The 25049-nt window shown below is 39.0% G+C and overlaps 1 protein-coding gene across 4 annotated transcripts in view; it reads right to left on the bottom strand.

Annotated features, from left to right (window-relative positions):
• arhgap17a (Rho GTPase activating protein 17a) overlaps positions 1–25049 on the bottom strand; it is a 40315-nt gene extending 15266 nt beyond the window's left edge. For 3 of the 4 annotated variants that reach the window (XM_061709116.1, XM_061709119.1, XM_061709118.1), the window contains exons 1-11: positions 24860–25049; positions 24551–24641; positions 15939–15978; positions 4649–4753; positions 4379–4411; positions 3862–3938; positions 2331–2442; positions 1594–1670; positions 1315–1432; positions 471–539; positions 247–328 (exon numbers count right to left, since the gene is read on the bottom strand). In XM_061709116.1, the coding sequence (XP_061565100.1) occupies positions 247–328; positions 471–539; positions 1315–1432; positions 1594–1670; positions 2331–2442; positions 3862–3938; positions 4379–4411; positions 4649–4753; positions 15939–15978; positions 24551–24603 (766 nt within the window). In that variant the 5' untranslated portion in view covers positions 24604–24641; positions 24860–25049. The remainder of the gene's footprint in view (positions 1–246; positions 329–470; positions 540–1314; positions 1433–1593; positions 1671–2330; positions 2443–3861; positions 3939–4378; positions 4412–4648; positions 4754–15938; positions 15979–24550; positions 24642–24859) is intronic. The other variant, XM_061709117.1, reaches the window with a different exon arrangement.

Here is a 25049-nt window from a genome sequence, read left to right as displayed (position 1 = left end):
AAAAAAGCCCCGTTTGTAGTTTTACACACGTTGAGAAACTTGGTTAACTAAATAGACTTAGAGGAAAAGTAACTGAAGTGAATAGAAACTGCTTCAACTTCTTGAAAGCATGATTTTTAAGCAAACTTCTTGTGTGTTCTTTAAAGTATGTGGTTGTCAGAAGGACGACATGAATTCAAGGTCACATATTAAGGAGAGGACATCTGCACCGCTCTACGTTAGTTCACGTGTTTGCATCTATCATACCTTGCTGAGCCTGGATGGCTGGCAAGACACTCTCCAGAACAGTGAGAGACTTTCTGTGGTAATCAGCTTGGGCTTCTAAGAGCTGCAAAAACAGAGAGGAATAACTCAGCCATGTGAAAAAAGACAGCAAAGTAAATAAGATGACCAGCCAAGTCTGCAGCTGTGAATATTCCCACATGAACTCCAGTAAATAAATAAATAAAAAAATAAAAAACTGCACCCACCGTTATGAAGTAGTGGGCATAGTCGCCTTCTTTTGAGAAAAAACTGTACATGTCTGCAGCGAGCTGATCCTGTTAGACAGAAACTGGAGGTTAACTGAAAGTTCATTACTGTCCTGTCTTAACAAAGCAAGTCAAAAGAAGAGTCAATTAAAGAAGGAAGGGCAGATTTACTGGAGTTAACACTTGTTAAATATCTGTCTCAACAAACAGCGTCACTTGTCAAATTTGAAGATGGTTCAAGTGGCAGGATGGGAGTTAAAGGTGAGTTCAGCTTTACTAGAGTCATAAATCTTCCTGCTGTTTGCAGGAATTAAATCGAGTGACAGTGGAGAACGGGTGTGAGGGAAGCACAAGGCTCTCTGTTTCCTGGACTGAAAACACATCAAGCAGCCTCCGTGCTCTTAAACACACACATGAGTCAAGCTTAATAGATGCAAACACACACACACACACACACACACACACAGCTGACAGGGCACTTTTAGTCATTCTCGTGCGTCAGCATTGTTGGTTCAGAGGGCCCAAGGGTCTTGGAATGCCCAGATGTCAATGTGAGGATTTTCTCTCTAGTTTAATGTTCCTGTTTGTTTTACCAAGATCACAGAAGTCATTGGTCCTGAGAGGACACTGTGAGAAATGAAAGCATTTAATAATCTACCATCGAATCGCATAAAAAAATGTTTACTACCAATGAGGCAACTCTGTTGTAAAGGTGCTTTCATGTCATTCCTGCTAAATTTAATGTGACAGTATGATAACGCTGTGTGGGTCACATAGAAAGCAAACCAGACAAAAATGAAGCTTCCAGATAGGTTTGTGTTTCTTTAGGTTTCATGCTGGTTACCTTGCAAAGCTCCACTTTATTCATAGCCTCATCGACTTCCTCCTTGAGTAAATCAGCCTTGGCCGTCAGTGCTTGAGTATTTGTACCTGAGATTATTGATTTGGTTGCCTGCAACCACCTAAACCCCAAGAAGTGAGGAGTTGGGTAGAGAATGTGAGATATGCATGTACCACAGAAACATAATTTAACATTCAGTGGTGGATTCAACTCTCAATGTCAGTAGCATTTTCTCACAGCAGTCAAGATTCAAGTTAAAATATTTCAAAAAAGGAGCCAAACCTCGTTCTGGCAGAATCATAGTCCAGCACCAACTTAGCCAACTGTTTCCTCTGCTTCAGGATGTTGGGGATTTCTACCTACAATAATGTTCAAATACAGATCAAGCTGAACAACCCCTAATATGGTAAAGTAATAAAAATAAAGCTGAGAACAATAGGAACCCTCTTCCTGAATGACATTGCTGAACAATTTTAACTGATTAGTCAAATGTCATAAAATAAAACAGCAAATTACAGTTTTCAAAGTGACAGCAGTTGACTCAAAATGCTGTTTGTTTTTTTCTCATTCATGTTTATGAGACACTGGAGATTTATTTGCATAAGATATTCACAGCAGTATGGAGATATGAGCCTAATTTAAACCAATCTGACAGCTGAAACTTGCAAATAAACAGAAGGAAATCCAAAATTCAAAACTTATAAAGATGCCCCAGCAAAAAAAACAAAAAAATCCTGTGTCTGCAAAATATCAAAATTGACAGACTGTAAACCAAAGTCTTTGATGATAACGAGAAAAGTCCCCATGTCTGGTTACTGTTATGGCATTACAAAAACTAGAATAAACAATCTACTTTTTAGGCCAGGGGATTTTACTCATGCAAGTCAACGTTTTAACTGCGATGTGAAACATACAAAGCATATAAGACGTGACTGCTGTTTTCAACCTTCAGAGTTAACTTTTTCTAAATAAATGTAACTGAAGTTCATCTGCTCTTATGTCCATTAAGTGTTTCTGACCTCTGCAAGCTGGCTGAGTGGGTCCAGAACATCCTTCTCTATCTGCAGCTCGTGTTGCATCAGTTCTGACGCCAGACGATTCTCTGCCTCCCCACACACTTCCATCATCTTCCTGTTAACACACACAGCAACAAAGAGAGAACTAGATAACATCCAAACACTGATGTACTTTTGCTTCAATTTCACATCAGATGTATACTGTAATCCCAGATCTTCTTGGCAATACATCAATTCAGCTCATCCTCCAACCCAATCAATAGCTGAGAGTAAAATCAGGTCAGCGTAACGTCATCAGCTCTAGTTGCTGAAAGCTAAGGGTTTAAGATGACATCTAGTCCACCAATGAAACCTTTAGGCCAGGGATATTCAATAGGCGGCCCGCGGGCCACATGCAGCCCGCCAGGAGCTTTTATGTGGCCCCTGGTCATATTTCAAAAAAGGGGTTGTTTGTTAAAAAAAAAAAAAAAAAAAAAAAATCTTTTTTTTTTTTTATTTCAGATTTTTTGCCAGTGTTGCACAGTGTTAATGTTTGTCACATTATTATTAACCTCCGTTGTACAGAGGACTTGTTGACATCATTAGGCTTCTAGGATTGGCCTGACATTTTTTTCATTTGAATAAGTGAGGACTTTGCATTTCAGATGGAACTTCTAAGCCTCCTATAATTTCATCTGATTGTTTTGTTTTGCTGATATAATGCACAGATGTGTCATTAATAAAGGAGCTTATGGTTAATAATGTAGTTGCTTATTTATAACATCAAACTGGCTACTATGGACTGAAATGCTTGTGCCCAATGCTTAATATAATATTCAAATAAGGAAATCTTGGTGGAAAGTGGTGCTTTGTCATTATGGCGTGTTTTATTAAAAGTAGGTCAATATCAACTTCATTAAGTTTGCACAATGCATGGTTTCAAAATGAACTTGCATTTAAAATAATGTTTCTTTATTTGAATATTATATTTAACATTCACAATGACTATATCTGGAGACAATTAATACATAATTCATATGTAAACTAGATATATTCAAATGTATAATACAAATGTATTATATTTACATAAGTCTTCGTCTTTGAGTGCAAAATACCTTTTGAAAACCCCCAAATTTTCAAATTGTGCGGCCCTCTCCATACAGTCCTTTTGCAGATGTGGCCCCCGGCCGAATCTAGTTGAATACCCCTGCTTTAGGCTTTCAAATGCAATAAGAACCATATAAGGGGAGACCAACTGCTGTACTTTCTCTTCCTTATTATTTCTAGACAGGCACATGGCTGAACACGCGCCGGTCTTGAAACATCCACTTTCTAGATCCTCGGCCAGTCCTGTTTTGTGTAATCGTTTTGTCATCACGGCCCTTGTGAAGGGAACTACTGAAAGTCCCGGGCACAAAAACAAAACTTGGCAGATCGCTTGTCCTGATTGTATGGCCTCGTATTTCATACTCTCCAGGGTGCAACTGCTCCACATACACACATTTTGCCGAGGGGGTGCAAGTGGATGTCTGGTGTGTCAATTAATCAAACTCACCCTATCAAGGAGTCTTCTCCCAACTGGTTTCCACCTTCAACCATGGCCTGGGACAGCGCGGTGAGAGGAAGCTTTTTCTGTGGCATGTAAAGGCAAAGGAACAGATGCACACGAGGATTAGACTTGCATCAATCCATTAATTACCCTGAAACTTTAGCTATTCATGGTCACACCAGGGGGAAATTTATCAAGGAGCTTCCATTGAACAGGTTGACGGTAAATTCAATCAGAATGAGGAAGAGGGCTTTCTAAGCACAAAAGGAGGAAAAAACATGATGTTACGTGGAATTTAAGATGTGAACTAAGGAAACGAGACATCGATCAAACGACACAGCTTGTGCTTATTCCAACAGTTTACATTTGGGTAAAAACAATGCAGTGTGTTGAACATCCTGTTTTTATCCAGACAATCCGACGGGCAAAAGTGTCATGCAGAGTGAATAAAGATGACAGACGGCAAAATGGGAAACGGAGCAGTCGCTCCGAGGGCCGAGAGAGACTGAGTAAGTGTTTTTACCTGACCGTTTCCTGTATAGAGGCGTGGTACGGACTGTGGTGTAGTTTTGGGTGGGGTAGGGTAGGAAAAAAACAAAAGAGAAATCAAAGAATGCTCTGTCTACCATTGACACTATTAATCCAATTGTACTAACAAAAATGAAAATAACTTTTTGTGGGAGGAAAAATCCTGGAAAAATCACGCATTTAGTTAGTTGATTCTTTTTTTTCTTTTTAAAACCTTTTTTTTTTTTTAAGTGGACCAACAACAGTGACAAGCTTGATGACTTACATGTCTCTTCTCTGCATCTGCGCCGATGTGTCCCTGTAGACATGACACCATCTTCTTGTGTGTGTTGTGCGACACCACACGCACCAACTCCATACGCCGCTCGATCTGTGCAAAAGACAAGCGAGACAAAGTAGCTGCAGGCGTATCTGCATAGATCAAGAGAGTAAAATAAAATAACTTCTCTTCATATCTAAAGGTTCCTACACACTGCACGATTTCTGCAGTCATATAAGATCATAACATTCCACGTTTTACAACTTGGATCTGCTAAATCTTGGGTAAGATGTCAAGAATGGTATGCACAGACTGTGTGACGATACCCTCTTGAGTCGGAGGCTACGACCTGATGTAGAGGGATGTAGATTACATCATCACCACTGCAGAGCAGTAAACAAAAACATATCAATGAATCGCCAGAGTGGCTTTTAATAGGGCAGAAAATGCTTAAAAGATAAGCAGCAACGGATAATATGGTCCTGGTAATGATTCGGGACAAAAGGCCAACCTAAAATGCCAGTTTTACAAAGGGAGCTTAAGGGTAAGTAAGGTCGTAATATGATGTGGGCGGCCTGCACATTCAATCAATATGTGTGATCACGTGTGATCACGAGTGTTGACCTCTGTTGCTACAACTTCACCAAACTTGATTTGTTCTCAGAATGATATCAGGCAGTCTTTGGTCTGAAGACCAGTGACTCCTCACACTGTGCCACCTGGAATAGCCAATATACAGGACTGTCTCAGAAAATTACAATATTGTGATAAAGTCCTTTATTTTCTGTAATGCAAAAATGTCATACATTCTGGATTCATTACAAATCAACTGAAATATTGCAAGCCTTTTATTATTTTAATATTGCTGATCATGGCTTACAGTTTAAGAAAACTCAAATATCCTATCTCAAAAAATTAGAATATTCTGGGAATCTTAATCTTAAACTGTAAGTCATAATCAGCAATATTAAAATAATAAAAAGCTTGCAATATTTCAGTTGATTTGTAATGAATCCAGAATGTATGACATTTTTGTTTTGTTTTTTTTTAAATTGCATTACAGAAAATAAAGAACTTTATTACAATATTCTAATTTTCTGAGACTGTCCTGTAGACTTGCAATGAAGGACATTTCTATGGTTCTTTCACAAAGCCCATCTTTTGTCTCCAACAGTCCAAAATCATGGATTGTATAGGAGCCTTAATGCATTTAATGAGAGAGGTGGGGTTCATTTCTATAAAAAGTAAAACAGTGTGAGGTTCAGAACAGGAATTAGTTCAGCAACTTTTGCTCCATTCCTCCGACTTTGTTAATCTGATGTGATCCTGCTCAGTGCAATCACTCATCATTTGTGGAGACCTTGTGGAGGTCAGGAGTCAAAGTTCTGACTTGGCTGACGGGGCTTGTTCCCATGGACCGGTGCTGGAATGCTGTTATCTATGAAACACATGAGTCATTGGAAACATCTTCATAGTAACCGTTACTGAGCTGTGACTAAGAGTGAAGGGTGCTTTTGCTTTAAAAAAAAAAAAAAAAAAAGGCCTTTTTGATTCCACAGGCTTGCTCCCATCTACCGGCCTGACTACACAGATCCACTCTGTGCTTTTTGGCTGACAAGAAATAATACTGTCATTGACTCAAGTCTCGGCCAATCAGGCTACAAGAACAGAGGCCAACTGAAGCTCTGCACGATGAGTATACACCATCCTTGTCATGCCAGGTGTAAGACCGGAACATTCAATCAACTTTAGTGTTTAGAGTCACTTAACCCACCAACAAGTGGAGATTGCAAGCTACTTTCATGTCTACATCTAATAGTTTAATAGAATATAAAAAGAAAATGTTTAAGTTGGTATCATTAGTAAGAAAGCCAATAAAAAAACTCAAACATGGGAGAGGTCACAAAGGAGAAGCCAAAAAAATGTTGACAAGAGAGCCAAATATCTGCTTGCAGCTTCGTGGAAACACCAGCAACGGAACACCGATGCACAGAGGGAAACTTAAAAAGGATGCGGACAAAAGCAGAGGGAAAACCAAACCAAATAACCCACCATTGTCTTCCAAAAACAGAACGGAGTCGGAACTCAGGAATTTCACAGCAGATATCCGCCTCCATACCCCCTCCTCCCCCTTCTCTTTTCCTTCAGTCTCTTCTCGCAGCCTTACATCATTCCCGACCCACAGTGGCCTCTGACATTCCAAAAACAGCTGGGTTATATACAAGCTTACCAAACATACACTTACACATCCTATTCCACAAACACCATCCACAGGGTTACAGAAATGGGAGCGCTGCTTAGACTCAGTCCGCTGAGATTGTGACACAATACCATTCAGGGGATTCCTCTGCGGTCCAGCTGCGTGGGCGTATGGGGCATGTTTGTATAACATGGTGGTGCTCTTTTTCCTCTCGTTGCGTCAGAAAAGGCATCAGGCACTCAACACTAGTATACGGTCAAGGAATAACATATTCCGAGGGGTGTTGAAAGCCAAAAAAACAGCAGGGTGTGTTATTCCTCGTGTTCTGTGATGATATCAATCTCATGACACGTCACAGGGAATCCCAATAATAAGTCAGACAGGCGGGGAGGAAAAAGGGTGGCTGAAAGTGTTTATTGGTTCCCTAGTGAAACATGTCTGGACAAGTTCGGACAGAACAAAAATAACACACAATGACGCATTCGGTTTAGTCGGCCACCAACGACAAACAAAATATTCTTTGTTTAAGTAACATGCATATAAAAGGTGGTTTTCAAACAGCTGGGTGAAGTCTGATGAAATTGCCTTCCTACACTGAACTAGTCAGGCCAAGCAACAAGGTATTTCTGGGGCAGCTACTGGAGGAGGCTACTGTAAAGAGAGCAGCAGCAAGGAATGGACAGCTGGCACAAGAATGCTGGACGGCTCTCCGCCACCTTGGAAAACCATATACAAATGAGGGTTTGGTTAAACAGGCTAAAAATAAAGCAAATACAAGTCGAGGACTCATACCTGCAAGGAACATGGCAAAGGTCCTTGCAATGTGTTCATATAAATGTCATTTCCTGTCATTCCTGCACACAGCACCAAACCTTCACAAGTTTTTTCATCAAAAGGCACCAGGTTCTTTTTCTCAAAAAGGTCCTTTCAAAAATTGTTTTTTTGCATGTCCACTAAAGTTTATGGTAAGGCTGGAAGATGAATTCATTTTTTTAATAAAAATTGTAATGTTAACTATGTCAAATCAGCAAATTGCAATACAGCAATAATTATTGTAGCTCAAAACTGATTATTTCGGCGTGTTTTGCTACTCCCAGAAGAAACAAAATACACATGCCAACATCTGTAAAAGCACTCCAGGCATAAATGTGCAGCAGAGAAGAAGCAGTGCTGGCCTTCACGAGGAAAAGAATAGTTCATAGTTATTAAAAAGTATTACATAGAGGGTAATGAACTGAAGTTTGATTTTCAAACACTATCAGAAATCATATTGCAACTGCAATATCTGTCAGGAATACCACAATATGATATCTTCCCCAGATGGTTCAGCCCTCGTCCATGGATCGTTGAAAATAAATCGGAAAATAAATTATTGGAATTATGATTCTGTTCCACGTGAGGACCGGGTCTGAGTTACTTAACACAAGTAGGCCATTGAAACCACACTGGAGGAGGATGTGCATCCAGCTGTGATGGGAGTATTGGAACAATCAGTATAACTCAGCACCACAAGTCCTACCCAAAATGCACCAAGGGCTCTTAAAAGCACGACCTTCCAACAAAGTTATTTGGAAAAAGGCAAACTTTTTCTGTGGTACTTTGTTTATTCCCAGGTCACTAAGAGAGAAACGCAGAATTTCACAAACTAAAACCATTGAAAAGGTTTCTATTCTATAAGGGAAATGTTGGGTCAAAACACATCCAACTGTGTAGAAACATGTAAACACAGGACAGGCAGGGCTCTTGGAGGTGTTTATCCTGGGTGCACACTACACTGCACTCTTTCCAGGTTCATGTTGATTTATGTATCCCCTTTTTCTCCAAGTCTTGATCGTTAAGCCACTAAGATATGCAAAAATATGTCCCACCTGGGCTCTGTTCCTGACAGCCCACTTCTACTAATTTGTGATCTACAACATCAAATCCTTCTCTACAATCGAAAAGAAAGATGGGCCAGATGCATAAATGATCCAAGATGTATGACCTTTCCAGCACATAAACTGGTATTTATATAGGCATGTGTAGTAAACATGTCTAATGCAATCTTCAGGCCATGTGTAAACACAATTTTAGACCAATTTAAGCCGGTCATTGTGCTATATGTAGCAGCAGGAATGCTTAAAGGGGTTCCACCAGAATGGATTTTATGGCAGTGCTGGAAGACCAAACAAAGAACTTTAAGAAGCGATGTTTACAGATCATTCTGTGTTTCTGGCACCAGATAATAGTTGGCTCATGCAACCAATTTACGCTTCCAAGAGGCGTTTAGAAAAAACGAACAATAATAATACTATGCTCCATCTGTATATCTGTGTATTCCTTCTAATCATCCCAGTTCAAGGCTGTATGATCCACTGCACAGGCTGTACATTCATCGGCTGCAGATAAAGCGGCGATTGCAGTCCTCCATTCACAGCCCTCAGGCTGTACTTCCGTTGATGCTTTTTTGAGCTTCCTTTATAGTGCTGTAGAGTCCTTCGCTCTGAAGTTGCAGAACTGATTACCTTAGTTAACTTTATACCCAGGGCTGCACATAACTATTTTGGTTTGGTGCTCAGAGGAGCCCCTGGATATGTGACTTGGGCCTCCAAAAACGCGGTGACCCGTCTCGCCGGATCGATAAAAGAGGGATGCAGGAATAAGTTATAGGCAAAACGATATTTATTCACTTATAAAGATGAATTAACAAATTATGGTGCGTGTTAATCTGTAGAGTCAGTATAAAAGTTACAGTTTTTATCGGCCAGATTGGGATGCTCATGGCATATTTTGCACCTAGGGTTGCCAACTTTCAGAAATAGAAATAAAGGACACCCCGATTTCAGCAGCGCAGGAGCCAAATAAAAGCCCCAAAACTTCTAAACTGCATAAAAATGTGTTTATTTTATATGAAAAAACGTGTTCTTTAGTAGCATTGAACTTGCATGACTGTACAGACAGCCAACCATATAGCAGCTGAAATAGCCGCCTATGCTCTGTATGTCCACATCAGCCAAGGTGTAGAATATTGCTTCAGGTGAAGAATATGGTGTAAAAGTTAAATTATTTCAATAATTCAACTAGAATTTGGTGTAAAAGTTAACTTATTTCAATAATTCAACTAGAATATGGTGTAAAAGTTAATTTATTTCAATAATCAACTAGAATATGGTGTAAAAGTTAATTTATTTCAATAATTCAACTAGAATATGGTGTAAAAGTTAATTTATTTCAATAATCAACTATAATATGGTGTAAAAGTTAATTTATTTCAATAATTCAACTATAATTTGGTGTAAAAGTTAATCTATTTCAATAATTCAACTTAAAAGGTGAAACTAATATATTACCTAGTCTTATTACATGCAAAGCAAGATATGTTGAACCTTTATTTGTTATAATTTTGATGATGGAATTGTTTATTGATTTCATAAATTAATTTAGTTTTTATTTGGGGTTTTCATAAACTGTGAGCCATAATCAGAGAGCAACGTCTTGCTGGTGCAGGAAACTGCTGCACGGAGATGAGTGACGGACACTGGCTGATTTATGGTTCCGCGTTGCACCAACGCAGAGCTTACGGGGAGCATACGTGGGAGAGCGAACGTACGGTGCGCATCGCCGCGTAACATCATGCAGCCACTTCTCGGCGAACACACGTTTTCTGTTCGGGTAGTGGTTCAGTTTGGCGTCTCTTTGTAGTTGGTGGTGGTGGAACGCCAAAATAATTACTTAATGGCGCTTGCTTCTTGGACATTTTGACGAGACATGTCGGGGTTTGTTCAGTAAAGCTGATCCTTACCTCTTTTCCTCCCCATCCACCGCCGCAACGAGTATGGAGGGGGAGGACGCGCTGTGATTGGCCAGTACAAACTTTGAGTGGCAGTTCTGGGGAAAAGCTCTCCCAATAGATTTTTTAATATTAGTATTCTGGTCTGGCGACAACCAATAATATGAGCCCCAGCTGTTGGTACGCAAAAGCGCTTCGCAGCACAAGATTGACAGCGCACTGTGGATTTTGACGGCGCATGCGCTCTGGCGGCCCACTTATGTGCAGCCCTGTTTATACCCTCCATTCAACACTTGCTTTGTTTGTGAATTCAGAGTTGAAGCCACCAAATAAAACTGGTCTTCTATTCCAAGTAAAACTGCACTTTTAGCTTTAGCTTTTATTCTCGTGTTGATTAAGTTGTGGAGGAAACAGTGATTTTATATGTAAATTATATGGAAACTAGTGTGTGGATCTGGTCTGATGAGGTCTGAAACCTTTAGTTTATGGTTGTGACATGAGTACTGAGCAAAACTGTCAGTTGCCTACACTGGAGGAACTGTACGCACAGCGCTGCCTCAGCAAATCCCTGAGGATTATAAAGGACCCCACACACCCCCAAAACAAAATTTTTAAGTTGCTGCCCTCAGGGAAACGATACCAGTCAATCAAGGCCAATACCAGCAGACTGATGAACAGTTTTATTCCACAGTCGGTCAGACTGCTGAACAAACTCAAATGAACACTATGATTTGACGGCCTTGTACGCTGATTTTAGTTCTTTTAAACATTTTTTTTAGACTAGCATTTTATTATTATTGTTTTAACTATGTATTGTGGAGCACGACCCAGCATAAGATTTTCACAATGCATGTACTTGTACATTCTGTGTGACAAATAAACACCTTGAACCTTGAACCTTGAAAAAGTTAAAATGCGACATTATATACAATAAAGATATTTCTCTTCATTCTATATCATTTTCATTTTCCTTTTTATAAAACTAAACACGGCCAGTTTTCCCTCAGATATCGCGGTGTACAGATATGGAACTCCAAATCTCACATTATCAAAAGCTCTGCTTCTCTAGAGATTTTTAAAAGAAATTCATCATCTCATTTAATTTTTAAATGTTTTCTTTGTTTTTTTTTTTTGTTTTTTTGTTTGTTTGGTTTTTTTTTTGTGTGTTAATGATCTGTAACTATGTAGTCAAACCTGCTTTGTTTTTGTTTATAGTCTTTGTCTTGTTGTTTTTGTTTTTTGATTTTTTGTAATTACTGTTTTACTTCCTAAATTGAGGGGAGGTCCGTTGCATAAGCCTGTTGGCTTTTTGACCTCTCCTGTCACATTTGTTTTACTATTTTGATTGCAAGTGTTAATTTTATTGAGTGCAAACTAATAAAATAAAAAAATAAATAAATAAAAAAAGATATTTCTGTGAAGTTAAGATTCCTTTGACGTCTCTCTATTTTATATAATCTTTTTGATGTACGGAATTTCGGGAATAATTGGAAAGCCTTTCAGAAAAGGTAAATGAGGGTTGAGTGTTAAAATTTTCTAAAAAAAATTCTGGAAAAGTGGAAGTGCTTCGATCCATCAAAAACAGAATATGACATCGCTGATTCTGGGAAGTATGACGATAATATGAAATGGAAGCTGTATAAATAAGTAAGAAGCAAACTCAAAGTATGTGCAAGACAAATTTAATTTCCTTATATATAGCAAGGAATTTAATTGACGTTCTGTAATATAGCTGAAATATTAGAACAGCATCAAAGCAGCAGGACACATTCTCCACTTACAAAGTGGCAGACTGTGAATGTGGAGATAAGAAGCTGTCTGGGATTAAAGTGGTCAAGGGATGTCTATCCATCTAAGGCCAACTCCTTTTTCAGACATCAGTGTTTCTATGAAGTGAGAAACGGCTCAAGAATCAACAGCAGTCCCAGACAGGCAGCACAATTGTGGCTTTGTGGAAGTGTCAAATTCAAGAGCCAAAAAAAAAAAAAATTGAAATGTAAAAAAATTCTTTCTTCAGTGAAAAGAAATTCAAACAGATACCACTGTTAACGTATTTGCATCCACTGCAGTTTAAACTTAACACTGATGCTCTAGCGGTCAGTTAAATTAGTTTTTTTACTTGTCCCTGATATTCGAAGGTGGAAAGAAGAATAATGCAGAGTGTGTAATACACTGCGTTTGTGCTCTGAAGGTAATGCAAATCAGTTTGAGCTTTTATGATGCCGCCGGTTCGCACACAAAGACAGACGATCTTCATCGCTGGAATGTCTTTGCTGAGCAGCCAACATTTTGTCCCAACACCACCTGCTGTCTGCCTCACAGGGCCTGAGGAGAGTTTCAGCAAGGAAATCCCCGCACCAGCAGCTTTCACACGCACATGCAGCTATACAAATACATGCAAAGCTGCGATTCAAAAAACACTTCAGAACCGTTTGTCAGCAACACGTTAGCAGGTCCCAATTTCAGCAAAGCACCGCTGCACTTGCATGTGCAGATACACATCTTCATTAGAAAATAAGGCAAAGAAGCTCCTCATTTGTGATATCAGCTGCTCTTAACTTGGTTTTGGGGTCTCTGGAAGAGACTCAACTCAACTTTATTTATAAAACTACTTTAAAAACAACACAGCTGACCAAAGAGCTTAACACAAACATGGATTCAGAGAAAAACATTACAAAAATGTAAAACAAATATAAACATAAAACAATAAGATAAAACCCTAGCTTTTATACTTTGTTCATGATAAATTACATCTGTAATGACATGCAATGTCCTTGATTATAGCTTACTCTAACGAGCGCGGCTAAATATAAGCCAGCATGTTGCAACCGGTGATGTTTTAAAACTGAAAAAGAAAAAGAGACAGTAAAGAAGAACGAGAAGAAAAAGGCTGGAGATCAAGCTCCACCTCAAAAACGAGAGACATGTTGTCATAGCAGGCTTCAAGGAGCTCCCTGACGTCTGGACACAGTGATTGTTTTTCAGTAGGTTCAGCTCGGGACAATGCTCAGCATTCTCCCCTTCATCCCAAATCAAAGACCTCAAACACTCCTTGGATGTTCGTCCCACCGGTCCCACGTATCACCTTGTTCTTTGGCTAAACATCTTAACACAAACCCACCGTTTCCCCCCTGAGACAACAACAATTCAGCCTAACTTCCTATGTGAAAACATTTAAGAGTGTGGTCTGCAGAACATGCGCACTGCAGGGGATTGTAATCTCATCCTTTCTTTTCACTTTGTACACTTCAGACTTCCAGCATAATTCAGAAGCCCTGTCATCTCCAGAAATACTCGGCTGACTCTGCTGTTGTGCTTTGTGCCGGTAGTACACAGAAGACTGAGCAAAGAGCTGGTGGATCACTTTACGGCATAATGTGGGAGGAATCACCTCAACTTGAATGTGAATGAGACAAACTAACACATTTTTTGACTGAAAATATTCTGAAAACTAGGGGTGTAACGGCACACTCATTCATACTGAACCCTTACGGCGCAGATGTTTACCGATCCGAATACAACATTTAACAGTAGCTAGTTAACAGGCTGGTTTTGCGCACACAGCATACTTCAAATCAGAATTCCCACACATACATCTCAAGTGGAACTTGGAAGTTTGTAGTCAGCACCGGACTTCCACAGAAGTTTTTTTTTTCCTCTAGGAGACGTTTTGTCTGATGCAAACAAGAACCCGGAGCTTGAAGACCCTCCCTTATCTTTAAGGGCTCCTGTTTGGGAACACTTCGGTTTCCCCGTGAAAAGCAACAACGGACAAAGACAAGTAGATAAGACGAGAGCAGTGTGCCGACGTTGTTCTACAGCAACCGGGCATGTTTCTGGCAACACGTCAAACCTCATAACACATTTGAAACGGCAACACAGGAATGTGAATATTAATGCTGCAAGGAAAGAAAACAGCACCGTGTCAACGCAGCTACTTTTGGCATTTAAACAGACTTTTGCCACTAATTCAGATTCGGCTAAAGCTATAATTAATGCCATTGGTCTTTTTAAGGCGGCGGATCTGCAACCATACTCATTTGTTGAGAACTCAGGTTTTAAACACGTTTTATATTTTGTTTAATTTGAGAATATTTTATTTATTGTAGGACTTGGTAATAGATTTAGGCAGCATTCTATTTTTTATTCCCATTCAATCATTCATTCATTCATTCATTCATTCATACATTTTATTTTTAAAGAAAATGTTTGAACTGTAGTTTGCAAAAGTTGAAAATTAAAACAAAAAGCTATTTTTATGTTTTGTGGCGTTTCTTTTCCCCCTTACTGTGCTGAAAATGAACCAAATCGTGACCTCAAAACCGAGGTACGTACCGAACCGTGATTTTTGTGTACCGATAAGGTGGAGAACTACAGTAACCTGGGCTTTCACATGGCCGACACCATTATTTGAGGAATCTCATGTTGTTCAATGTTTGCAGCAAGACGATGTAAAGTAGTGAGAAGTACAGTTTTATCTGAAGTCATGTGTTGGGGTAGCAGGATCAGAGTCAGTAACTCAAAGAAACTGAACAAACTGATAGTGGGGAGTGACACTACGCTGGGGACTGATTATGCAGGGAAGAAATTGCATTAAAAAAAAAGACGGAAAGAAAATAACAGGCAACACTGCACAACCTCTTCACATAACAATGATTAAAACAACAGTGTCTTAAGTCACAGGCTTCTTCCCTCTTCTGATAAAAACTGGTACAGAAGGTCATTACAAGTCTGGAGTAAAAGTATTATTAAGGTCAAATTCAAAACTATGCAATGTTTGTTTGTTTTTTTGTTCAGGAAAAAATACTTTCATGTTGAATAGAATGAATAGGCTGTACAAGTTTGCATTACAAATATAAAAGCATACAAAACTTCACCAATGATTAATCTACCTTGAGGTTTAGTGTGTCCAGCAAAGGGAAATTACCTTCTATAAAGTACTATAAAATCTAAATAGGACGTAAGATCTGTGTTTGTGTCATGCTTCCCTCCAAAAAAAACCTATGATGTTAATTTATCAGATATTTTTTACAACAGATTTAGTATTTCCCTTCAAGAATAGTTTGGAAAATTTGGGGATTTACATTTTTCCCCAAAGTCAGGAAGGAGGAAATGCTGGAGCATACAGAGTGAGTATATTTTAATTGTTTATTGCAGATTGTGTCATAGCAAACCGTTCCCAGTCATTACATAGATCTTAAGACAAACTGATTGATTGAGAAAGGAAAGCAAATATTTTCTGTCCACAATATTTGAAGTCACTGTCTCACAGATGTGACGGCGTTAAAAGCTGGTCAGGGCTCTGCAGGGTCTGATTAATGATTTACCTGTAGGAGGTCATCACTGAGGACTTCTGTTTTCTCCGCTCTGCGGGTGAGAAAAAAACAACATGCAGATCAGCACTGACAAACTTTAATAGCAGATTAAATAGTCCACACTTTTATTATGAAAAGGAAAAATGTGCCACTGATGACAAAATAGTCCTGAGAGTTTCCATATTTAACTCGAAAACTAAAACTAAGTCTTAAGCATCTGTGGGAAAGCTTCAAAACTGGGTGGGTCTCTTTAGTTGGTTGCCATAGCGCTAAATGCTAAGCAACAGGCTTGTATGCTCAAGCACAGAGCATACAAGTATTTACATATTGTATATGTATATTGTATTTACAAGTGCTTACACATTGTTTGAACTGTGAAAAAATATCAATGCAGAATTATAAATATGATGAGAAGTACAATAACATGTTAAACTAAAAAGGGAAAAGATCAATGCAGAAAGCATGTTTCAAACATGAGGTTGACAAGCTTACTGGTATATTCCCTTGAATATCAGCCATTTAGACTTGTAACATCGTTCCAAGCTGTAGATAAACATCCCGACTATGCCTGAACCTATTAATAGTAAGCTGATAGTTGTGCTTGAAGAGGTCAGGCAGATTAGATTCACTTAAACAGAGTAGACTAGGAAACACAGGCTCAGCTCAGACTGCTAATCAACACCTTTAAACACACAGGGGGCTTCTGTCACAGGGTCATCGACTCTAGTCAGCTCAATTAATGTAGTCAGCCTCCCCATGGAGAGATTGGACTGTTTTACATGGAACAACCTTTTCAAGTTGCTGTATTGTGAATTGTCTTCCGAAGTAAATGCAATCTCACTGCACTAATACTTTGATGCATATATACATGGGTCAATGACAAATAAGTCTTCCAAAAAGGTATTTTTAAAAAGTCTGTTCAAAATTGATGTAATGTATATTTTTGAGTCTGGAACAATGTATTTAAACAAGTCTCATTTCTTAAATAACATTTCAAAGTGTTTAAATTTATTTTTTTAATGTACTTTTAACTTCACTGCCCAAAAAATGTCAGGTGGCGCAACCAAATATTTGTAAAATATATGTATTTTCCTACTATTTCCTACTTTATTAACATAAAATAATGCCATAGCATTTTATCTTGAATTTCTTATCATTAAAAGGCCATTTTTAATAGTTTTCTTAGTCTGTTCATTTGCACGCACGGTTGCACCACCTGACATTTTGGGTTTGAGATGCCAAAACGTAAAATAATATATATTATTTGAATGTACCTAAAAGGTATTCAAACTAAATAGGTTTTATAGAATAAAGTGATATGTCATAAATTGATTAAAATTATTTTAAAAGGAAATAATGCACCCGGACACAAAAATATGCATGTCATGTCATTGACCCATATATATATATATATATATATATATATATATATATATATATATATATAAATTTAGTGGCCTGTAAAAATTTAACATATTAGGCCACTTGGATATTTTATAAGAAAAAGACTTAAAGAACTGATATCCAGTAGTATACCTGCTTTTGTTTTACTGTCACGTAAGTACTGCCAAACTTTCCATGTCTGTGCTGAAGACTTGTAAACAGTCACTTGCCTGCACTTTTGGTTCTATGGCTCTAAATGAAGTCTGGTCCCTCCTCCGTAGATCCTCCTCGTCTATGAACTATAGTAACCTCCTCCCAGCTGCTTTCAATTACAACACACAGGCAAGAAGCAGTTTTTTTTTTTTTTATCTGACAGAGAGAGGACCATAGTTTCAGTCAGAAAACATACAAGTTGTGCAGTTCGGGGGATTGGGAGTTAAGAAAGCGCCAAACCAGAATAAGCTAGAGGCTTAAGATGAGTGGAAATCATTTTTGCCTCGAAGACCGAATCTCAAGACTAACAATTAATAACCCACACAAACCTACTTCTAAGACTTTCAAATCACTGTGAACAACATACACATTAAAATGCACAAAAAGTACCATCAAGCATGTTATCAATGATCTAGTGTTGAAATTCCAATCTTAAAAAAAAAGTAGACCTATCCTGAACATCCAATTTTTACCATGTTGGTTATTCACAACATTTGAACACGCAGAAACAACTTGACTTCTCTTGTTGTCTTGCTGACTCAATGCCTAGTGAAACTGTATTACAGTAAATGATGAATACAAACGGGATTCCCATACTTCCTCAAATAAAAACCAGGGTAGTTATTTGTTTGACTGTAACACAAGCATTTTGTTAGCCTGTTCACTACTTTTGTTTATCAAATATCCATGTACACATTCCAATCTCCCTTTCACCAAAATAAGGTAAGGCTGTCTGAAATCCAGCTGATGAGAGTGACAACAGCAGTAGCAGGTCACAGGTAGGATCAATATTTGCAAAATGAGTGACTGGGGAGACAAGGAGATCCGCGAGCTACTCAGTCTCAGACGCCATAAACCGGCGCATGTCCGGAAACACAAAGGATGGTACATTGTTTGAACAAGTGGGCACTTGCTTTGCAAGAAGTAAAACTCGGCCAAAAAATGCTCATCCCGATGTTTATTCATCCTCATTTTGAAAACTATACCTGTCTGATGGTATATAAATCTTGCTGATGTAGGGACAATACGTAATACCACACGTCCACAAGGGTTACATTATGTTTCACGGATGACGCTTCCCGACTCGTCTTCAGGCACGAGGTGACAAATAACACACCTTGCGTTTATATTACCCAACGCGCATTCAACACGCGTTCATCATCCAGCGATAATAGTAAGGTCCAATCTAAAAACGCCTATTATATATTATCTAGTGTTCTGAATGTATCCCAAAATGCCCAGTAAAAACTAGTGGATAACCACAGTGTCAGTGTCCAAAAGTTTATTCTGCTGATGCGATCACTTCATAGTCCCCGAAAAAGGACCCTCCCACATAGGGGCTGGGGTGTAGTGCATTACATATAATCCATAATCCTATAATCCAATTCAAACATTGATCAAATGCATTGATCAAATTAAAGAGTGGATGTGGCAGAATGTTCTTCAGTTAGATGAAGACAAAACAGAAATAATAGTGTTTGGTGCTAAGGAAGAAAGATCAAGTCAGCACTCAGCTTCAGCAGTAAAGCTAAAAACAAATAGCCAAGCCAGAAATCTGGGAGTGGTTCTGGACTCAGACCAGAATTTTAACAGCCACATTAAGACAGTAGTGAAGTCAGCCTATTATCACCTAAAGAACATCGAGGATTAAAGGACTGATGTCTCAGCAGGACTTAGAAAAACGTGTCCATGCTTTCATCTTCAGTAGGCTGCCCTCACGGCTCTCCCAAAAACTCCAGCTAAGTGCTCCAGTTAGTTCAGAGCGCTGCTGCCCGAGTCCCTAAGAAAACCAAGAGATTGGACCATATACCTTCAGTTCTTAAATGTTTACACTGACTTCCTGTCTGTCACAGAATAGAATTCCTGCTGTTGGTTTATATATCTCTGAATGGTCTCAGACCAAAACACATCCATTATGTCCATTATGAACCAACCAGAACCCTCAGGTCGTCAGGGTCACGCCTACTTTCTGCACCCAGAGTTAGAACTTTCATGTTTCTCACCTGTGGAACAAACTCCCAGAATGCATCAAGGCTGCTAAAACTCTCAAGTGATTTAAGTCAGATTGAAAACCTTTTTTTATTTACATTTCAGTAATCCCCCATAATGCACTACAATCTTTATTACTTACATCTCATTTGTTTATTCCTTTTTAACTAATGTCTGTCTGTCATTAATTACTGGTTTTAAACTCTTTTTGTTTTGTTCTATTTTGTTTTATCTTATTGCTTTTTGTTTTAACTTCAATAATGCTTTTTATTTCTAGTATGTGATGTTTTAATGTCTGTAAAGTACTTTGAATCCCATTGTTGTTGAATTGTGCTATACAAATAAACTTGCCTATATAATAAGTGAGGTTCAATTTTAAAACAAGCAAATGATTTTTCAATGCAAATCTTGGAGGTTTACTAATAATAACAAAAACAATAGTGGCGTATGTTCATGATATTCCTCAAAAGGCTTTTTGGGATCACTTAAAAAAAAACAAAAAAAAATCATTCCCATTTTCCCAACTAACAGAACCCAGATTTTTGGATCAGGAGTTTGGATTTGGTCCACTTATTGGCCTCTGTGGCTCTTGACTGGAGTCAAATCAAAACACCAAATAAATCAGACTAAACTGTACACTTGCCAAGAAGAATGCAAAACATAACCAGGAGTATGGCTAATTGAGCTGTTCTTGGTGACATTAATGTGAACACAGACAGCTGGTTAGCCGTTTGTATGATATGAGCAAATATTGGCATAATGCGATTGTAACTAAATGATCTGTACACACACGAAGACGATGAGGGACAAAACACTTTTGCAGCCAACCTTCAAAAGCCCTGTGTCACAGAAGCAATAATCGGCTGTGTGCAGCCTCATCAGAGGACAAACTGAAAACAAGACAACAATTGTTTCGCTAGCATCAGCTGACCCAGGACGAATATAGCAGAGTCCAACATCCCTCAGTGAGGAAGCAGACTTTGGAGAAACTGTGTTACTGTGTGCCACATGTGACTTCCTAACAACAAGAGACCCTTGCAGCACAGCAGTGGCCACAAGTTCAGAATCGTAACCATGGCAATCTACTATGAAAGTAGACAGGGACTAAGTGAATACTGAATGAGCACAATAGAGCTGCTGTTACCAGCCACTCAACACAATCAGCGGGCTGAAGAGGAGGAAGGGCATGCCCCTTACTGCTGCAGCAGTTGGCAACTTAAGGTATAAGGTAATGGATACTGGACCCAGATGAAAGGAGCTACAGGAATAATGGAATGACTCAGCTCTTTCAATCTACCTAATGTAACTGATTAGGTGGATCGGTAAGCCAACATTAGACCTGGGAAAGAGAGTGCAACATCGGGGTGAAAACCAAAGACCTTATTATCCACTATGCATAAAGACAGCAAAGAGAAAGCTAAGTTGTGCTTCTGATGAAGCCGGATTCTTCTTTCCTCATATATTTAGGCCTACAATCAAATTTCTATCAGCATTTTGTCAGTGAAATGATCAAATTAAAATAGTGAAAAGGTTTACTTTTAAATCATATAACCTCTGCAGAGCTTGTAAAAAAAACAACCACTTTGTTTTGTCCTACCAAGAACAACATGAGACCAGTGTTTTTATTTTCCTATGGATTTTTAGTGACGTAAGTCAACTTAATGATGCCAGATATATATAAAAAAAATCCTTTAAATAGTTCCCTGTAAGCGAGATGGGCAATTATCGCAATTAAGATACCTATTCGGTCACGGAACATCTATTTTTCCATTTTTGTAACTTACAGTTTGGTTAAAAGCTGAAATTACCAAGGCAGCATGGCCTTGAACATCTCAATCCTCTATGACAGTTACACAAAGGGATAGGTGACACACCTCACACACCCTTTCTTGAAGCTCCTGTCAAGTGAGACGCAGGGGAACACCCAGTGTCACCTATCTTCAGTTCAACACCTGACTCTTTGTTGATCACAGAGGGTAAAGTCTCTTTTTCAGCTTAACTCCATCCACCAATGACTTTAAAATATAACTAATCTCATTAAAATAACATAACACTCCACTATGCAGTTGAATATGTTCATGAAGACAATGTTTACAATCAATGTTAATTAACAATGAGTGTGGTCTGATCAAGGCACGTGTGCTCAAAGAGAGATTCAATTGATCATATCATTGGTCATTGATCACACAGATACACGTTTCTGGCCTTCACTGTCTGTTGCTTTCAAACTTATTGGCGGCATCTGTGTGAGCGGACCACACTGTTTGAGTCAAAGTCCTTCCTGAACCACTGAAAGATTTATCTAAGACCAATTTCCTGACAATCAGAGATGATGTCATCACATCCATCACATGAAAAGAAAGCAGGGGAAGGGAAAAAGAAAGTTTCAACATATTGTGTATAGTGACAGATACTGTAACTGATCTTACTCAAGGCCTGCAGCGCAATATAGTGTTTATAGCCTATCATCTGCATTTGTAAAGCGTAAGAACCTGACTATAAACCTGCTGCAAACATGGATAGATTTAAGGCTGCAGGGTTCATGGATAGGAAAGCAAAGCAGTAGTCCACAATGAGAAATAAAAACATAAATCACCATCTTCCCTGGCATGAATCATTTTGATGTCACTCTCTCGTGTGTTCTAGAAAACATGTCTCTGGGAGACAGCTTCCTGTTTGTAGAAGAAAGAGGAGAGATTTCCTCAGAGCTGCTGCTCGCTGGACACAGTGTTCTGCCTTCGCACAATCACAGGAACCCAGGGGGCAGCGGAGAGGCCCTTTTGAACTCCAAACTTTTTACATACACAGATACACAAGCAGACACTAATTTAATGGACAAAGGCACGGTACGCTAGCCTGCCCTAAATCCCACCACGAACGTATCACTCATTCAAAAGCCCATGTAAATGAGAGCATGTGGGATTAACCCCGTTTGTGTATACAAAAGAGCAAGCAACTACTGCATGCATGCACACGTCTGTTTTCTGCATTACACTCTCAAATTCTAATTTACTGCTGGTACAGAGCGGCGAGGAAACTATGAGTATTCCAGCTGTCCTGCTTCCCTGGTGTTGCAGAAACAACCCTGGAGCAGTCTCTTGCAGAGCTCAGCATCAAATGAACTCTGAATGGACTGCACAAAGATAATTACAGCGTTCGGCATTATCAATTACTTCATTTCTGTTAGTCAGTCGGCAAGCTAATCCAACTTTTAAACAGCACCAACTTGCTGAGCAGGCTTAATGTTATGAATCTGACAAAGCTGAAAAGGCTAAAAAAACAAAGCATATGGAGCATAAAGCCTGCCCGGCAGCATCTGCTATATTATATTGTTAACTAAGAAAATGCATGCAGTTGATTATTGTTTTACGACAGACAATCAGAATCAGCTGAGCCGGTCAGACCATTTATAAAATTAACATCAGTGTACCTCTAAACAAGAGAAATAAATGTACCTAAAATCATGATTTTCCAATCTACATTGGGTTTTTTTTTGCAATGTTCTTATATTTGGTGGTCAAATGATAAAACTATAAATAACCAGCTAATACATGCTTCAATTTTTATTTATACACTCCAGATTTAAGAAGGAAAAAAAAAAGAAGTAAGGCACATGGAAATGTTCACCACCGAAGTTATTATGTCTCCTAGTCTGAACATTAAAAGGCCTTTTGTTCCCAGCTTGTCAGTGGGTGCTATCCCCTGCTACATGCACCTGCTGTCTGCCTGAGGTGCCAAACACTGTTTACATCTACAATCGCACCCCGCTTCCCACAAAACACATAGTCATGCTTCCATTGACAACAATGAAAAGATCCTGTGACGCGTCTCATCCTCACATTCCCACAATGCCTGACTGAAGCTACTTTAGATACAGAGTTAGGTGGGGACACTTTGTCATCACATAACAGCATGATAGCCCAAGGTGACAGCTGTAGACAAAGCAAGGCATGTTCTCACGCCTTTTTTTCATAGTGCATCCTCTTCCTTCACATTGAGAGGAACAAGATGCTGAATCACTGAAGTACATTACTCTATTTTCTTATTCTCCGTGTTGGAGGATTCCTGTATAGGTGTCATGTATTACTTTTGAGCGAAAAATTTGTTGCAGTAACAGAGTATACAACAGCTCATCCGCTATTTTGGCACAGTAGTCATGACACAATTTGATCTCGTCTGTCTCCATAACACCGGGGCCAAATAGAGCAAGTATCCCGGGGCCAGAAGAGGTCTTCCCCATTTGTGTGTCATGGATTTCACTGCCAAGTTTACACACTTTACAGTCTCATTTGCATCTCATGGCCTGCAACTTAGCTTTCAGCCATTAATAGCAAACGAAAGTGGTATGAAATACTGTCCTGCTGGTCATCAAACACACCACTGATGAGTTTTGTCTCTTCTTGCCTCATGTCATATCATTTACTTTGAATGAATGAATGAATAAAGTTTATTCAGTCATTGCAACACAAAACAACACCAAAAAAAACATTGTACACAGCATTAACTTTTCATACAAAACCAAAAGAAATGTGTTGAACAATAACTGAAAAGGCATAGGCAGAAGCAAACTGCTTATAAAAGCCTATCCTATAGTACCAACTTTCTATTTTTGGCTACCGACCTCCAGAAAACCAAAAAGAGAATAGAAAAGCAAAGAAACAACAAAAGGCAAAGAAACAATAGAAAAGCAAAGAAACATTAACAGATGGTCAATTGCACTTATAAGCTTAAAAAATAGCTTTACAAACCATTTTCTTAAATACAACAAAAGAATGACATGTTTTTAAATGTATGTTGGCATCATTCCAGAATTTAACTCCAACGATGGAGACACATCTCCTTTTCATACCTTTTTTAGCCATTTGTACTGTGCAATTACAGACACTTTACAAATTTCCCATCCATACCTGCTAGGAGAAAGTTCATTCTTATGAAGTAAATGGTTAAAAGCTGAATTATCTGGGCTTTAATTATAAGAGAAGTCTAAATATGTGTCTATGCTGTTATAATGTGTAAACTTTAGAGAGTTGAATACTTGCCTCCCAACTGTTTGATTGGCGAGCTGCTTCATCCGATTGAACTGCTTCTTCATTTTCGGTCCCTTCGCCAGTGCAGTCTTCCAAAGTTACGCTGCAACACAAGACTTTGGTTTGTCATGAAGTTCGCAGGACTTCTCCCAGTTTTCCCCCAAAGAGCCGTGGCTATGACAGGGGAAAACAATCTAAAAATAAAAAAATAAATAAAATAGTTTGTAGCCCCGCTAGCTCCCGGGTTAGCGTTTCTCTCCCAGAGCAGATCTTTTCTAGGGAAAATGCTGCCCTTGGGGGGACGGCGTGGTGAAAACGAACCTCCTTTTTTACGTGAAGGGAAAGTGTGTGGAAACTTTCACCGGCTCCGGCGGGGGTTCATGGCTCTCCTTCACCGTTAGCCGCCGAGCTAACGCCGCCCAGCAGGAGTAATCCGTCGGCCGCTTGTTTCCAGAGCCGAGCAGGAGTGGGTTTATCCAACACAACACGACAGCAGCAGCAGCAGCTCCAG

Source organism: Cololabis saira, chromosome 19 (assembly GCF_033807715.1).
Source record: "Cololabis saira isolate AMF1-May2022 chromosome 19, fColSai1.1, whole genome shotgun sequence".
In the NCBI taxonomy this organism is placed as follows: Eukaryota; Metazoa; Chordata; class Actinopteri; order Beloniformes; family Belonidae; genus Cololabis; species Cololabis saira.
This window is presented reverse-complemented; position numbering and strand designations above follow the sequence as displayed.